The sequence below is a fragment of the Lucilia sericata genome, unplaced genomic scaffold (genome assembly GCF_015586225.1).
Source record: "Lucilia sericata isolate MDLA Ls3-8-SP2 unplaced genomic scaffold, ASM1558622v1 Contig000454F_arrow, whole genome shotgun sequence".
In the NCBI taxonomy this organism is placed as follows: Eukaryota; Metazoa; Arthropoda; class Insecta; order Diptera; family Calliphoridae; genus Lucilia; species Lucilia sericata.
Window position 1 is genome coordinate 211,751 of NW_023994469.1, and position 19,435 is coordinate 231,185.

Genomic DNA, 19,435 nt, shown 5'->3' on the forward strand with positions numbered 1-19,435 from the left:
AACTAGAACTGAACTAGAACTGAACTAGAACTGAACTAGAACTGAACTAGAACTGAACTAGAACTGAACTAGAACTGAACTAGAACTGAACTAGAACTGAACTAGAACTGAACTAGAACTGAACTAGAACTGAACTAGAACTGAACTAGAACTGAACTAGAACTGAACTAGAACTGAACTAGAACTGAACTAGAACTGAACTAGAACTGAACTAGAACTGAACTAGAACTGAACTAGAACTGAACTAGAACTGAACTAGAACTGAACTAGAACTGAACTAGAACTGAACTAGAACTGAACTAGAACTGAACTAGAACTGAACTAGAACTGAACTAGAACTGAACTAGAACTGAACTAGAACTGAACTAGAACTGAACTAGAACTGAACTAGAACTGAACTAGAACTGAACTAGAACTGAACTAGAACTGAACTAGAACTGAACTAGAACTGAACTAGAACTGAACTAGAACTGAACTAGAACTGAACTAGAACTAGAACTGAACTAGAACTGAACTAGAGCCGAACTAGAACTGATTTCCAGCTTAATTAAAAAACTATTTTAAAAACAAAATGTGTCTAACATTTACTACTCGCCACATACGACGTTTTAAAAAAAATTCAATTAATTTTTAAACCATAAAAATTCTAGTGAAAAACGTCGAAGCAACATAATAAATTAGCGTCAGTAGCAATTAAAAGGAAAAGTATACGAGCATTTTAATTAGCTTTAGTTTTCATAACACAAACTATAATTAGCTTGTAATTTCTGACATCAAAACCGTCAACAACAAATGCTGCAGCATTAACAGCATTGCCCACCCTCGACATTAGCCCAGCAACATGACAACAAAGTCATAAAGTGTAGTTTAAAAGAGGTCAAGATCAACACTTAATGAATATAGATTTCTTCTTCACATTTTTCTTTTAATGTTAGAATTTTCTTCATGGAATACGTAGCAGTAATGACAGCAACAGCAAATAAATATAAATTGAACTAGAAGCTGAAAAGTCCACAATAAGAGAAGTTTTTCGACACTTAACAAGAGTTTAAACGAAACTCATTAACATGAGAGTTTAACTTGTCATATTAGAATGATGATATGGCTATTGCTATTGCTACTACTGCTGATGATGTTGCTGACAACAATGATGAACAGCTAATTATTTTGATGACCAGCTGTGCTGTTAGTGAAATAAAAAATAAAACAAAATCTAACAATAAACTTTAAGTGGAAGCAATATATAGTATTTATGTAGCATATACAGAAGCTGTTGTATTAAGCACAAAATCATTGCAGCCATTTAGGCATTAGCAGACTCTTTATACAAAAATCAAAAACAGATTTTTAAGATAATGAAAAATTATGAGATAATCTTTAAAATTTATTCGATAGACTAATTTTCGATATGATTTGTTTTAAAGTACAATATTTTTAAATTCTTAAAAGTAAACATTTAGGCGTTTCAAAAATATATAACTAAATCCATTTTATGCTAAGCTTTCAAGTATGAAATTTTCTAAAATAAACATTTGTAGTTAATTCATAAAAATAATAAAATCAAAGTATACCTTAAGGCGTTTAACAATTATTAAACTTTTAGCTGCTCATTTCATACTGTTTGATTTTCTTTACCACTCCTAAACTGTACAAAAATTTAATTTAAATTATTTAAATCCTTGTTAGCTGTCCAGTGAATTAAATTTCTTTTTGAAAATTAATTACACTCTTCCTCTTGGCTATAAAAAAACGAACTTTTCATTTCCATGTCTTTTTTTATGTTTTTGTTTTGTGCTGTAGTTTCTTTCATTTCCTTTTCAACATTTTCTTATACAGCTTACCTTTGTTCAACACTAGGTAATTAAAACTGAAAAGTAAATGTTTTAATTTCTTTGTGGTGCTGAAAAAGAATTATAGAGCATACTTTATGGCAAAGAAGCCAAATGTTGGACACTTACAATTTAGTGACTTTTCAGCCAGGCCAATAACCCATCAGTTTTATTATGATTGCGTGTTAACATAGTATAAAGGCAAACGTTGGTTTAAAAATAAATGCCAAAAATAACACTAAAGCTAGTTAGACATGGTTGTTTATTTTAAGTTGAACATGTTAAATATTGGACTATTTTAGTTTAGCAGCAACAATTAGCAAATGAAATAGTGTAATTGAAAATTAATAAATTTAGGCCGTGTAGTTAAGACATTTCTATAGTTAAACAGTTATTGAGAATGTGGCATAGCTTCAGGGAAATTAATTTTCACGTGTCCTAAATGTGTGCTATATTTCTTAATATTTGTAGCATTTATAGCGTTTAACTTAAAAATGCGGGACTGAACTAAAACCGAACCAGAATTGAACTAGAACTGAAGTAGGACTGAACTAGAACTGAACTAGAACTGAACTAAAACCGAACCAGAACTGAACTGAAGTAGAACTGAACTAAAACTGAACTAGAACTGAACTAGAACTGAACTAGAACTGAACTAGAACTGAACTAGAACTGAACTAGAACTGAACTAGAACTGAACTAGAACTGAACTAGAACTGAACTAGAACTGAACTAGAACTGAACTAGAACTGAACTAGAACTGAACTAGAACTGAACTAGAACTGAACTAGAACTGAACTAGAACTGAACTAGAACTGAACTAGAACTGAACTAGAACTGAACTAGAACTGAACTAGAACTGAACTAGAACTGAACTAGAAACTGAACTAGAACTGAACTAGAACTGAACTAGAACTGAACTAGAACTGAACTAGAACTGAACTAGAACTGAACTAGAACTGAACTAGAACTGAACTAGAACTGAACTAGAACTGAACTAGAACTGAACTAGAACTGAACTAGAACTGAACTAGAACTGAACTAGAACTGAACTAGAACTGAACTAGAACTGAACTAGAACTGAACTAGAACTGAACTAGAACTGAACTAGAACTGAACTAGAACTGAACTAGAACTGAACTAGAACTGAACTAGAACTGAACTAGAACTGAACTAGAACTGAACTAGAACTGAACTAGAACTGAACTAGAACTGAACTAGAACTGAACTAGAACTGAACTAGAACTGAACTAGAACTGAACTAGAACTGAACTAGAACTGAACTAGAACTGAACTAGAACTGAACTAGAACTGAACTAGAACTGAACTAGAACTGAACTAGAACTGAACTAGAACTGAACTAGAACTGAACTAGAACTGAACTAGAACTGAACTAGAACTGAACTAGAACTGAACTAGAACTGAACTAGAACTGAACTAGAACTGAACTAGAACTGAATTAGAACTAGAATTGAACTAAAAATGAACTAGAACTGAACTGGAACTAGAACTGAACTAGATTTAAACTACAACTAAACTAGAACGGAACTAGAAATTATGTATTTCACCCGAAAAGTTAAGGCTTTTCTTTATTTGAACAATTATGTCTTAAAAATATTGCATATGTATGGGGGATAGTATTTAAAACTCTAATATACCTTTAGACATTAAATTACAAAGTCAAGTTCAATTCTCTATTAATTAATATATTAATTTAATATAAATATTTTTTCTTTTATATCCACGTGGCACATAAATTACCACAAATTTTCCAAATAAATAAAATTTATCTATCAACAATAAAAAGTTTAGCAGCTTAAAAAGTTCTCTTAGCTAAAGCAAAATTATTTAGTCTCCATTATTTATCAGTGTAATTGACCTAATTAACTATAAGAAACAGTTGAAAGTTTTAATATTTCATGCGCTATTAATACAAAACGAAAATTTTGGCAAATATTACAGTTTAAAAGGCTTTTTATTATGCTCCTCATACCCCTCCGAAAAGTGGGCTTAACAAAATCACCATTTAGTTTGTAAACTATTTTTGTAATTTCATGTTTAAACATGAAAAGGCAAAAGAGATAAAACCAAATACTCACAAACACATAGTAAAGAAAATTTTATTTATGTATATACTACAGACATAGCCTGAAAGTAGGCCACAATTTGAATACATTTATAAAATATGTAAAATAAAGTGAAAATGTAGAACATACATTTTTGGGTATTTTCAGCAAAAAGTTACAGCATAATTTTTGGCCACAAACTGAATTTTAATTTTTATTTAACAAATGACACCATATTTTGTGTTGCCGAAACACACTTTAAATATTTCAAATTCAAGGACATTTTTAATCTGCCACCTCTTACAAACATATTTTTGCAACAACATTTTTTGGTTTTATTAAAGTTTGTTATATTAAATTCCTAGAATTTAATTTTCTGCCTTTGCCTTCGTCATTTGGGTTCTTTTTTATGAATTTATTATTACCTTTTTTCATTTTTCCTTGTGAACGAAAATGTAGGTATTTGGTATTTTCTCTTTGCTTTTTATATACTCTTTGATAATGATTTTTTTTTGCACCAATTACTTTAAATAGCCATTAATTTAAATTATTTACATGCGACTAAACAAAAGCCTAAGTTTTTTGTAGGATATTTTTTTCATTTAACTGCAGATAGTTTTGTATATTAATCAAAAAAGTCTAGAAGTATGTGTTAAATTACCAGTCATATAATTGCCTTTGACAAACCAATAATATATGAATTTAGTTATTTTATTAAGCGAAAATGTTGTTATAAAAATATTTCTTTAAAAAGGTATAATTATAGAGAAAAAAATATTTATTAAAGTAATTTGTTTTAAATGTTTATGTTTAAAATTGTAATTGTAAAGTACCTAAAAATATGCTATATATTTTAAACATTTTTTTCCAGCTTACATAGACTATAATTTGTTGTTTTGAAATATTTTTAATTTGTTTATATTTGAATGATAATAGCTCTTCATTTAAAATTTATGTATTTAGAACAATATATACAATTTATTTGTAATAGTAATTTAAAATAAATTTTCTGACATTTTCTGATAAATATTTCTAGGTAATAATTTACATGTTTAATGTTTTATTAAATAACATACAAATGATTTTTGTTGCTTTTAAAGTAATTTAAATAATTTTATGGTTTATAACTAAATAAAGCTTGATTGTTTTATTTATCAGATTTAAACACAATCTAAAATTAATCAGAAAAGAGTTTTTTGGAGGATATTTGTAGGTTAGCAGTTTACTAGTCAACAGAGTAGTGAGACTAGTAAACAGATAGTCCAATAGACACTGAACTAGAACTGAACTAGAGCTGAACTAGAACTGAACTAGAACTGAACTAGAACTGAACTAGAACTGAACTAAACTGAACTAGAACTGAACTAGAACTGAACTAGAACTGAACTAGAACTGAACTAGAACTGAACTAGAACTGAACTAGAACTGAACTAGAACTGAACTAGAAACTGAACTAGAACTGAACTAGAAACTGAACTAGAACTGAACTAGAACTGAACTAGAACTGAACTAGAACTGAACTAGAACTGAACTAGAACTGAACTAGAACTGAACTAGAACTGAACTAGAACTGAACTAGAACTGAACTAGAACTGAACTAGAACTGAACTAGAACTGAACTAGAACTGAACTAGAACTGAACTAGAACTGAACTAGAACTGAACTAGAACTGAACTAGAACTGAACTAGAACGGACTAGAACTGAACTAGAACTGAACTAGAACTGAACTAAACTGACTAGAACTGAACTAGAACTGAAATAGAAATGAACTAGAACGAACTAGAACGACAGAACTGAACTAGACCTGAACTAGAACTAACTAAACATGAACTAGAACTGAACGAGAACTGAACTAGACTGAACTAGAACTGAACTAGAACTGAACTATACTGAAACTAGAACTGACTAGAACTGAACTAGACTGAACTAGAAATGACTAGAACTGACTAGAACTGAACTCGAACTTAACTAGAACTGAACTAGAACTGAACTAGAACTGAAGCTAGAACTGAACTAGAACTGAACTAGAACTGAACTAGAACTGAACTAGAACTGAACTAGAACTGAACTAGAACTGACTATAACCTGAACTGAACTAGAACTGAAACTAGAACTGAACTAGAACTGAAGCTAGAACTGACTAGCTGAACTAGAATTGAACTAGAACTGAACTAGAACTGAACTAGAACTGAACTAGAACTGAACTAGAACTGAACTAGAACTGAACTAGAACTAGAACTGAACTAGAACTGAACTAGAACTGAACTAGAACTGAACTAGAACTGAACTAGAACTGAACTAGAACTGAACTAGAACTGAACTAGAACTGAACTAGAACTGAACTAGAACTGAACTAGAACTGAACTAGAACTGAACTAGAACTGAACTAGAACTGAACTAGAACTGAACTAGAACTGAACTAGAACTGAACTAGAACTGAACTAGAACTGAACTAGAACTGAACTAGAACTGAACTAGAACTGAACTAGAACTGAACTAGAACTGAACTAGAACTGAACTAGAACTGAACTAGAACTGAACTAGAACTGAACTGATGAACTAGAACTGAACTAGAACTGAACTAGAACTGAACTAGAACTGAACTAGAACTGAACTAGAACTGAACTAGAACTGAACTAGAACTGAACTAGAACTGAACTAGAACTTAAATAGAACTGAACTAGAACTGAACTAGAACTGAACTAGAACTGAACTAGAACTGAACTAGAACTGAACTAGAACTGAACTAGACTGAACTAGAACTAGAACTAGAACTGAACTAGAACTAAACTAGAACTGAACTAGAACTGAACTAGAACTGAACTAGAGCTGAACTAGAACTGAACTAGAACTGAACTAGAACTGAACTAGAACTGAACTAGAACTGAACTAGAACTGTACTAGACCACTCCAAAGAATAGTCCAGAAATTAGTCAATAGAATATTTCAAAGACTAGTCAATAGACTAGTAACTAGACTAATACGAAGACTAGTTAGTAGACTTTTACAAGGACTAGTTAATAGATTAGTTCAAAGACTAGTCAATAGAGTAATCTACACGCTGGTCAATAGACTGTTCCAAAGACTTTTGAGTAGGTTGATCCAAAGACTATTTAATAAACTAGTACAAGGTCTCTGTTGGGTCTCAGAGAATTTTGTTAGATGGTGGTGAAGGATATAAAAAGAACTGGAGATTCCAATTTTTGCTGTATCAAACTTAATAAGTTAAGCAGTTATTGCCAGATGTCCATTATAATAAGGATTTCCAGTCATTTCGAAAACATTTGACGTTGTTATACTGCCTTATAAACCTGTAACTGACAAACAAAACTACCAATCTTTTAAATGATATTTACCAACATACTTACACGTTTACTACTTCGCAGCAAAACCAAAAATAAGATTTTGTGGGAATTATGAAACCTCATAACACCACCAAACAACTTAATTTATCTTATTACAAAGTAAATGTATGACAGTGTTTAAATTAAGAATTCTCTGGTACATTTACAACAATAAAGTGCACACAATGCATGTCAGACCTTGTGTCCGTCCGTCCGTCTGTCTGTGTGTAACATGATGTTAAACAAGAAGTTCATTAACTCATTTCCTTTTTATACCCACCATCAAAAAAGATGGGGGGTATATTGTTTTTGTCATTCCGTTTGTAACACATTGAAATATTGGTCTAAGACCCATAAAAGTATATATATTCTGGGTCCTTATAAGATTCTAAGACGATCTAGCCATGTCCGTCCGTCTGTCCGTCTGTCCGTCTGTCCGTCTGTCCGTCTGTCTGTCTGTCTGTCTGTCTGTTGAAAACACGATAGAGTCCAAATGGAAGTAGCTAGCGAGCTGAAATTTTGCATAGATACTTCTAGTTGAAGCAGTTTGTTTGGTATTGAAAATGGGCAATATCGGTCCACAATTTCGCCTAGCCCCCATATAAGGCCCCCTTCAGAAAATGACTTTATCGCTCATAACTTGCTAAGGGAAGAACCAATAGCGGTGAAATTTGGCACAAATATGTCTTATGGGAACCTAAATCTCTTCGTAGAATTTTATAAGGATCGGTCCATAATTGACCCTACCCCCCATATAAAGTCCCCTTCAGAAAATGACTTTATCGCCCATAACTGGATAAGAGAAGTATCAATAGCGGTGAAATTCGGCACAAACATGTTTTATGGGAACCTAAATCTCTCTGTAAAATTTTATAAGGATCGGTCTATAATTGACCCTACCCCCCATATAAAGACCCCTTCAGAAAATGACTTTATCGCTCATAACTTGCTAAGGGAAGAACCAATAGCGGTGAAATTCGACACAAACATGTTTTATGGGAACATAAATCTCTTTTTAAAATTTTATAAGGATAGGCTCATAATTGACCCTACCCCCCATATAAAGTCCCCTTCAGAAAATGACTTTATCGCCCATAACTGGCTAAGAGAAGCATCAATAGCGGTGAAATTCGGCACAAACATGTTCTATAGGAGCATTAATCTCTTTGTAAAATTTTATAAGGATAGGCCCATAATTGACCCTACCCCCCATATAAAGTCCCCTTCAGAAAATGACTTTATCGCCCATAACTGGCTAAGAGAAGCATCAATAGCGGTGAAATTCGGCACAAACATGTTTTATGGGAACATAAATCTCTTCATATAATTTTATAAGGATCGGTCCATAATTGACCCTACCCCCCATATAAAGTCCCCTTCAGAAAATGACTTTATCGCCCATGACTGGCTAAGAAAAGCATCAATAGCGATGAAATTCGGCACAAACATGTTTTATAAGAATTTAAATCTCTTCGTAAAATTATATAAGGATCGGTTTATAATTGACCCTACCCCCAATACAAGGTCCCCTTCAGAAAATGACTTTAATGCTCATATCTGACCTTAAGAAACATATGTGCATATATATAGCAATAAAATTCGACATAAAAATTTTTTATAGGAACTAAAATCATTTTCTTAAATTTTATGAGGGTGGGTCCATGATTGACCCTACCCCCATATAAGGTCTCCTTCAGAAAATGACTTTAAGGCACAAACTTGTTTTGTGTGAGCCAAAAGTTCTTTATCAAATTTTATAAGGATCGGTCCTTAATTAGCCCTATCCCCCTTGTAAGGTCCCCTTCATAAAATGACTTTAAAGCTCATTACTAGCTTAAAACTGCGAGTACTGAGTACGACATGAACAATTTTCGTATTAGCTACAATCTCTCACTAAATTTTATGAGGATCAGTCTGTAATTGACCATACCCCCCTATAAGGTCCCCTTCGGAAAATTACTTTAACGCTCATTACTGACTCAAAAATGCTATTACAGCAGTGAAATTCTACGTAAACAAGTTTTGTACTAGCCAAAAACTATTTATCACATTTTATGGGGCCCCACCCTCCATATAAGGTCCCCCTCAGATAGTGACTGTAACGCTCGTTACTGGCTGTAACGCTCAAATGTGACTACAGCGATGAAATTTCACATAAACAAGTTTTGTATGAGTTTATGGTTATAAATATTGGATCAAACAAAATTAATATTTTTAATTCGGAAGAGCACGGTCCATGCTTAAGACTTTATTAATTTCCCTCTTCCAAATATTTCCCTAATGTTCATAATAATATCGACATATGATTCAACATAGATCGATAATATAAAAGTTAATTTATAAGGATGATTTGATGGTGGGTATATAAGATTCGGCATGGCCGAATATAACACTCTTACTTGTTAATAAATTATAAAGGGTGATTTGCTTGTTTGGCATACAAGAGGCTCATGAACCAGAATGATAATGACAATAATAGTAATTGAAATATAAAAGAGAAAAATCTAATAAATTTTGCCAAAAAAAAAGAAAAAAAAAATTAAATAATAAAAACGACAGAAGCGAAAAAAGGATGAACAAAAAAACAATCACCCAAAACAAGAATAAAGTTATGAACTTTATGATGTCCCAAACAATTAACAATGAAAAAACATATATATGTATAAACGAAGGGATGTATGAATATGAACCTGAGTGGGAGTTTGGCATTAAAACTTAAACACATGCAGTCATATGTGTCTAAAGAAAGTTGTACATGTTTAAAGGACAATAGCTATTGTTAGGAAACGGCTTTTAAAAAGGAAGTTTAGGTAATCACATACATGTACACATATATACCCATAAAATAAGTTTGGTTTAGAAAATAAACTGCAAAACACCGTAATTATAAAGGCACGTGTTTTATTTAACAACATGTTGGTTGGTTTAATTTTTTTTATTCCTTTGTTCTCCTTCTATTTTTGGTGGCAAAAGACCTAAAGACTTGTCACTATTGTAATTGCTAAAACGTGTAAGTTTTATTAAAATACCCACCCTGCACACCCTTTTATGTTACACACACACAATAAATTACAATACTAAGCTCGTAAAGTAAATAATAAAAAAAATGTATAGCATATACAAAAGGGTGATAAATACTCATGAAAGTTTATGTAGTTTATTTTTTTTTTTTCGTTATTTCTTCTTTTGTTGTCTTTTGAACATGATAATTTATTTCAAAAATATTAATTATAAGCCATTGTTTTCAACAGCTTAAAATAAACTCATTTTACTTTTAAATAATCTACAAAAAATGTAGAAGAAAACAAATTGAATTTCCTTACAGCAAATTAATTTTTTGTAAGCACTACACCAATACAGTGAAATAGGTAGTTTGAGTTGGTTGTAAAGTTTTTTGTAATAAAGCCATCAATTAACTTTAATATAAAGCTGCATACAGCTAGGCTGGCTTTAAAATAAAAAACTAAAGCCTACTTTTAGGACTTTCTTTCCACACACAAGCAAAGATGTCGAAGTGCTTTACGTGAGTACCTGGCTATGTAGCCCTACCCCACGGTGGTACTTTTTCAACCACTGGGTGAGTATCAAGTAAACAACTCACCACTGCCCCTTTGTGTTTGTTACACGCAGGTCGCAATTTTTGTACATGGATATGCCGGTCCATGTACAAGCACTTTGCTCAAGTACTCGAGCTATCTAATCTCTTGCCAAAGTAGTCACGTTGAGGAAATACAGGTATCATGAGCAAGCTCAATCTACCCCGACATAATGTCGCCCAACCACACTACTAAGGCTCTGTTGATTCGGCAACAGCACCTAGGGGACGTAATTGGTAGTCCGAAAGACACAGATTATATTAATTGACAAGACTTTATTTCAGTGGTCACAGAGACCCATTGTGATAAGTTGAGCATACACTCAACCATGTTGGAAAATCGCTTCAAAATTAAAGAAAGGGCAGTGACGACTTCGCACTCCATTGGCTAGATAGACCGTAGTCTAACACTCATTCATCATTCATCGTTCATCTTACATCTGTACCCATTTATCACACATCCGTCAAATCCATCAATCACTCCATTCTCTTTATAGAATTCAAAGTAGACATCAGAAACATCGTTCAACTTCGTTTACCAATTCTTCGCATTATCAGCTCAATTCCAACATTTTATTAATCCACAGTCATGCTCTGCAATTTGTACCGCTCCTTGCATCTAGGAACGATAACAGAAATGTATCTTGAAAATTTATATTTCACCGTGTATCAGTCTTTTAACCAAGCACCCCCTTCCTGCGATTTAGGTTTAAACCACAGCCACTACGTGGATCCCGAAGGAACCTCAACCAACTGACCAGCCAGGACAAGTCCTGTGGGCAACTGGCCACCCGTAGTACCAGATTATGTGGTGCTCTGGTTAGACCTCTTTTCAATTTATGCAAGGACTAGGCCAGGCAGTAAATCGTCAACACCAATTTATAGTCCCGGAAGACTACAGGTATTGGTAGCACCTATCTACCCCCGGATTGCAATACACCAAGATGCGGTCTGAACATCAAGGAAACATGCCCGGGGGGGCACACACAAGCAAAGTATAACATATTACAATGTGCTTTGTGGACTTTTAAAACTAAAGCAGATAATCTGCACCATAATTTAAGTAGATCCACAGATTTAGCCTTTTCTAAGATCCTTTTAAATGTACTCCAACTTAGCATAGGAGATCCTATAGCCGGCTTATTTCACTAAACTCCTGTGTGTCTTTCATTTCTAAAACAAATCCTTTTTTCACCACACTAGGGTGGGTTTGTCACCAATTTTGTTTGAAAACATTCTTTGGCAAATTGACAAATTTCTGGTAATTAGAATTTTTAGATTTATCTTTCTTGTAGATTTTTTTTCTGTTTTGTTAAAAATTCTATCCTTTTTTATTACTTAATCTTTAAATTTTTTTCTTCACCATTTACTTATACTTAGCTTAGAAATATTTGGTTTAATGTCTTGTAAATATCTTGAGTTTTAAGTAGATTTTTGTTTTATTGTTGTTGTGCCTTTTTTTTATTTTGGGAAGTTAATCTTATTAAGCTTTATTATCCTTAATAATTTTTCTTTCTTGGTATTGTTTTATTTTCGGATTTTTATTTTTATTTTATGACTCATAAAATGCTTTTGGACTTTTGAGTTATTATTTATAGGAAATTTTTAAATATCCTTATTTAAATAAGGTTATAATTGTAATCGAGTGGGCGTTCCAGAAAAGGTTAGAATTAGTCAATGTTGTTGGATTGTTGTATGTTCAGATTAATGAAAATTGCATACTAATATATAATTGAATCCTTTTTTACAAGAATATTAACAATTTAAAGACTTCTCGGTTCACTCTTAGCTTTGCAGGACTAATTTATAACAATTTATCAAAGGTTTATTAATCAAACTTTTACACAAAATCTCGGTTGCAATGTAGATTCCCAGACTCGTTTTGTTTCACAATTTTAATTTAAATTTCTGGTATCAATGTCTCAAAGTTTCTGACAATTTCTGTTTTCGGTATTCGATCAGGCACATCGAGTGCTTGCTTATAACCATTCAATTGATCAATTTTATATTGATTACTTGTCCTGTCACCGGCTTTGGTCAATTTGTCCAAAGATAAGGAGTCCGCCTCGTATCTTACATGCGATGGGTAGAAGCTCCAGCATTGTCTTTAATGCTTTGATCGACAGAAAACACACTGTGGTATATCTGGTACATACAGAGCTTTCCCTGATCAGTCACATCGGGTGCTTTCTTATAACCATCCAATATGTCAATTTTATATTGATTACTTGTGCTGTCAGCCGCTTTGGTCAATTTATCCAAAGATAAGGGGACCGCCTCGTATCTTACACGCGATGCGTAGAAGCTCCAGCAATGTCTTTAAAGCTTTTGATCACCATCCAATCCAGTACACTTCTCATTCATCCGACACACTCATAGAGAACAACATCTGACACATTCACTCTTAGTAGGTATACGGGCGATACCATTCATCCTGTATCACAGTTACACCTTTGTGGGATATCTGTTGCCGAACTTATACCGAATTATAGATTTCACCTTGCTTCGGTCCTTTAACCGGAACTCTCTTCCCGAGAATTTGGGTTTAAACCACAGCCTCTAAGTGGATCCCGAAGGAACCTCAACCAACTGACCAGGCATAATAAAGTCCTGTGGGCAACTGGCCCCTCGTAATACCAGATTATGTGGTTCTCTGGTTCGATCCTATGTCAAATCATTCCAAGGAAAGACCGATTATACATTTGATCATCACCAGTTAATAGTCCTGGCAGACTAGAGGTATTGGTAGCACCTCTTTTTCCTGGAATTGCAATCACAAAAAAATGGGGTCTTACATCAAGATAACATGCCACTGGGGGTAAAGCTGATGTTAGAATTGTTCTGGTTCCAAAGACCCAAATTCGAGCCTATGGTTCCCCTTTACAGCGTCCAACATCGAATTGAATTACTGGTTCTATCCGTCATATAGATTGTCATTTTAGTTTTCGATCAAGGACTACTTGGAAGTATTTAACTAATATCGTCCTGTCCAAGAACTGGGATTTCAGTATATACAGGGATTTTATAGTCAAAAAATAGATTTCCATCTTCATGGGCTCGACATTCAGCCCTCTTGACTAAGCGCAGCCTTAACCCGTATTTAGGATCTATAACTTGCTTCATTGTGCCTTACAAGTATTACAACATCTTCTGTTTAGCAGATTGGTCCATCTTGATCATTTAAGGTTCTCAGGATGCTATCCAAGATCTGGGATTCAATATAGGCAGGAAGTTTATAGTCAAAAGATAGATTTTCTAACATTCAACCCTCTTGACTGAGCTCACCCTTAACCCGTATTTGGGATCTATAACTTTCATCCTTGTTCCTTAGTAGTATTACGACAACTTCTGTTAAGCAGATTGGTGCATATCATTGATCATTTAAGGTTTTAAGGATGCTATTAATTGTGCTATTGTAATGGCGTTAAAATGCCGATCTGTGGGGTACCTTAGCATATGGTTCTAATGATTGGAATCTGTGCATTATAGAAAACATCTTTGATATCAAGGCAATTTACTTTCAAAGAATTTCTCTGTGCTTCTCGAATCGTTCAAATGATTGGAGTTTTTACTTTTTAGAAAGTAACTCCGATATCAAGGCAATTTCCTATCAAAGGATTTCTCTATATAGAGTACAACTTCATTCAGCACGGCTGTCACTAGTTTACCTTTTACATGAGAATGTTTTTTAAATTTCAAGACTTTATGCGATTTTTTACTTTTAAACATATTCCAAGATTTTAAGTAGAAAGAACGTAAGGATTACAGGTCTATAAGACAGTACTACCTATCGCTTAACCCGTTTATCTAGGCTTTTTATTAAAAAGGACTAAATTTCTTAAACATTCACCTTAAATATTTTTCAAAATAAAATAAATATTTGCTAAACAAATTTAAACTTTGACCCAACTTACAACATTTGCATACTTTTGTGTGCTTTTTGTAAATAAATGTTGCCTACTTTTTTGGTTTAACTTTATAACCTATTTTTCGGAGCCACTAAAGACAAATGGTCTTTTTTATACTACTTTAAGACCGACCACAAAAGTATATAAAAAGTACTATCATTACAACTGTTTGGATAAGTGGTTGTTGACTGACTGTTAGACTTGATTTTTTTTGGAGTTTGACTTAAACATTTTAATTTGTAATTTACATTTAGTTGTTTTGTTTTGTATTACTAAACAAATGCACATATATGTATGTGTGGATGTGTGTATGTAAATAAAGATTTAAAGCATTTTTCAAGATTTTTCATTAATGATAAAAAATTTCTACAAAATAAAGAAGAAATGTTAATGTAAATTTGTTGTAAAGGTTAGGTTAGTTATAAAGCTAAGCAGAGAAAAAGTAAAGCATATATTCTAGGAGGAAAAAAAATAATGTAGGTAAAAAGCAATTTATTTTTAGAATTGAAAAAGAAAAAATTGAACAAAAGTTCAAAGGTTTTTTTAAATATATTATTACGTTTGCTAAAAATAAAACTAGAAAACAAAATAAACAAATATATCAGTCACATACCTGATAAAGGGTTTGCCAATAAGAGTGGTAGGGTTTTTAACATATTCTAAAGGTTGAATTATTTTCTAGGTTTTCAGACATGATCTCACTCTATGGCATTGTAAATTTTACTTTTTTAAGGGAAACCCTTTTATGTTGCCTTAACAAAGTGTGGGTGTATGCATATAAAAATTCATTTTCTTTTCCACAAATGTATAAAAAAACATTTTTCTACTGGTTCAAATGAAACTGAAATGTAAGATACAAAAAGATTAATACAGATTAAAAGATAAGAAATAAATAAAAAGAAATGTTTTATAAAAAAATCTCAAATGAGTAGTTTCCTTAAAAAAAGAAATAAATAAAATAAGGGAAGGAAATACAAAGAAATTAACCAAAGAAAGAGAATATAAAATCTAAATACAAAAAAAAAGTATTTTATTAAATTCTTTTCATATAATTTTTTTTACTTGCAGTACCCCCTTTAAGTCTGCTATTGCAGGGTTTAAATCATGCCTTAGTAGCGGGGACCAGAACCCATGTTACCTGCACAGCAGTGGGTGCTCGACCAGCACCACAAATAATATGGTCCAAAGGTGGACAACAGATTAAAGGTGCTACACAATCGGTAAGTTTGTCTTTCCTAAACAATAACTTGCCACAAAAATCAAATTTTCTCTCTCTCTCTCTCACAGACTTCCAGTGATGGCAATACCACTGTCTCCGAGTTAATTTTAATACCCGTACCCGAGGATAATGAACGTCAAGTACAATGCTCAATATCCCTTAATCCCAGCATGACCTCACAACATTTACCCGAAGGTCATACCACTATAACAACGGTTATGGCTAATGGTAATACCGGTTTATATTTGAAAGACTCTAGGGTATTAAATGTCACACGTAAGTATTGGTTTTCAAATTATTTGTATATTTTTAGGCGCTCATGTTATAATTTATCTTATTGTAATTAACTGTTTTCTATTTTCATTATATTTTGTATTTATTCATTAGATGCCCCCATTGTTTCTTTAAGTCTGGGTGCTCCCTTGGATCCAAATAATTTGTTAAAAGGTTCTGATGTTTATTTGGAATGTGAAGTTAAGGCTAATCCAGGCATTACCAAAGTGGAATGGTATCACAATGTAAGTAGATAGTATACACATATATTAGATTTGAAACATTTTTTTTACAAATTAAACATTAAAAAAGTACTGCATACTGCTAGGCTGGCGTTAAAATAGAAACTAAAGTCCAAAGTAATTTTTTAATAAAAATTCCTAGAAACAATAAATAAAAAAAATTTAAGCAGATAATCTTAACTACAGAACACGTGCCAACAAATTGCATTAAAGTTAAAGTTTATCAACTATGAACTTTTGCCTTATTATAGCTAAATAACAAAAAAATAATAATTGAAAATTAATTATAATTAATTTGCTTTAATAATAAATCTAAAGCAGATTTCTAGGAATTTCAATCAATAAAGTTTACATTTCTTTACAATTACTTAGAGCCACAAAACAAAATGGATCATCAAATTTTAAACAAGTGCCATATGATTAAATTAATAATGTATACTATAACTTAATTACTTAAATTAAAACTAATTAGTTTTTGAATTTTAGTAATGAACCTAAAGCAGATTTCCAGGAATTTCAAAATACTTAACATTACTTTATTGTTTATAGTTAAGACGTTGCCACGGATATTTGCACAACGGAGAAATTTAGTAACGCATTTTGCTGATTTTAAGTAGAAAACTTCTCGAAAGCATATCTGACAGAATTATTGAATATTTAGAATTTGAAAATATTTAGAACTCAGAAAATTGATATCAACAAACACACAGACGGACGGACAGACAGGTGGACGGATAGACAGACATAACTTAATCGACTCCGCTGTATATAACGATCCATAATTTATAAACTTTACAGGGTTGGAACATTATATTGTGGAAATTACTAACGGGATGATAAACTTAGAATTAACAAGTAAGAATTTATAATCGGGTATGGCCGACCACATGTTAACTTACAGCAACAATTATGTTAACAATATCAATTTAATCTTGTTTCAGAAATATTTTAACAATTTCAGATAAGAGATTTTCTAAAAGAACGTTTATATGGGGGCAGGGGGTTAAAATAGGCCTATCCCATTTATGTCTATATTAAAGAATTTATGCAGAATATCATCGTAATATTAGTGTTTATAGGTAAATTTTAACCATCAAGTTTGTAAGGGAGATATGCGAAATAAAAGACCGATTTTAACCATTGCGTCCTTGAGACGAAAGAAGAGTATGTGCCAAATTTCATCAAATTAGTTTCGCGGCCTGTAGCGTGCGCACAAGGTTTACATGCACAAACAGGTAGACAGACAGACAGACAGACAGACAGACAGACAGAGAGAAGACAGACAAAGAGACAGATAGACACACTCACATACATATGGGTGTAAGACCAATATTTTTGGGTGTTACAAACATCAGCACAAACGCATAATACCCTCCACACTGTAGTTGTGTAGAGTATAATAAGCTTAATAATTCAATGGTTAGGCATACATATCTTTAGACTGGTTAAAAAACATATACTGAAGCATAGTTATAGGGGTTTTTACACCTAAAGATTTAGGAAATGAAAATTCGAATGACAGTTATTTAGATAGTTCATTAGTTAGTTAGTTAGTTAGTTAGTTAGTTAGTAGTTAGTTAGTTAGTTAGTAGTTAGTTAGTTAGTAGTAGTAGTTAGTTAGTTAGTTAGTTAGTTAGTTAGTTAGTTAGTTAGTTAGTTAGTTAGTTAGTTAGTTAGTTAGTTAGTTAGTTAGTTAGTTAGTTAGTTAGTTAGTTAGTTAGTTAGTTAGTTAGTTAGTTAGTTAGTTAGTTAGTTAGTTAGTTAGTTAGTTAGTTAGTTAGTTAGTTAGTTAGTAGTTAGTTAGTTAGTTAGTTAGTTAGTTAGTTAGTTAGTTAGTTAGTTAGTTAGTTAGTTAGTTAGTTAGTTAGTTAGTTAGTTAGTTAGTTAGTTAGTTAGTTAGTTAGTAGTTAGTTAGTTAGTTAGTTAGTTAGTTAGTTAGTTAGTTAGTTAGTTAGTTAGTTAGTTAGTTAGTTAGTTAGTTAGTTAGTTAGTTAGTTAGTTAGTTAGTAGTTAGTTAGTTAGTTAGTTAGTTAGTTAGTTAGTTAGTTAGTTAGTTAGTTAGTTAGTTAGTTAGTTAGTTAGTTAGTTAGTTAGTTAGTTAGTTAGTTAGTTAGTTAGTTAGTTAGTTAGTTAGTTAGTTAGTTAGTTAGTTAGTTAGTTAGTTAGTTAGTTAGTTAGTTAGTAGTTAGTTAGTTAGTTAGTTAGTTCGTTAGTTAGTTCGTTAGTTAGTTAGTTTAGTTAGTTAGTTAGTTAGTTAGTAGTTAGTTAGTTAGTTAGTTAGTTAGTTAGTTAGTTAGTTAGTTAGTAGTTAGTTAGTTAGTTAGTTAGTTAGTTAGTTAGTTAGTTAGTTCGTTAGTTCGTTAGTTAGTTAGTTAGTTAGTTAGTTAGTTAGTTAGTTAGTTAGTTAGTTAGTTAGTTAGTTAGTTAGTTAGTTAGTTAGTTAGTTAGTAGTTAGTTAGTTAGTTAGTTAGTTAGTTAGTTAGTTAGTTAGTAGTTAGTTAGTAGTTAGTTAGTTAGTTAGTTAGTTAGTTAGTTAGTTAGTTAGTTAGTTAGTAGTTAGTTAGTTAGTTAGTTAGTTAGTTAGTTAGTTAGTTAGTTAGTAGTTAGTTAGTTAGTTAGTTAGTTAGTTAGTAGTTAGTTAGTTAGTTTAGTTAGTAGTTAGTTAGTTAGTTAGTTAGTTAGTTAGTTAGTTAGTTAAGGTTAGTTAGTTAGTTAGTTAGTAGTAGTTAGTTAGTTAGTTAGTTAGTTAGTTAGTTAGTTAGTTAGTTAGTTAGTTAGTTAGTTAGTTAGTTAGTTAGTTAGTTAGTTAGTTAGTTAGTTAGTTAGTTAGTTAGTTAGTTAGTTAGTAGTTAGCTCATTCGTCAATTCGGTTTGTAAACATTATATTCCTGAATTCTTGTTAAAAACGCTTTTCCCTTTATATCTGTAGCATACTTTTAAGCTTTTTGTAATCTGTTT

At 32.0% G+C, this 19,435-nt stretch overlaps 1 protein-coding gene across 1 annotated transcript in view; it reads left to right on the forward strand.

Moving 5' to 3' along the window:
• LOC119605030 overlaps window positions 1-19,435 on the forward strand; it is a 252,283-nt gene that overhangs the window by 185,205 nt on the left and 47,643 nt on the right. Inside the window, exons 7-9 of the mRNA XM_037957970.1 lie at window positions 15,812-15,963; window positions 16,031-16,238; window positions 16,350-16,480. Coding sequence (XP_037813898.1) covers window positions 15,812-15,963; window positions 16,031-16,238; window positions 16,350-16,480 — 491 coding nt within the window. The remainder of the gene's footprint in view (window positions 1-15,811; window positions 15,964-16,030; window positions 16,239-16,349; window positions 16,481-19,435) is intronic.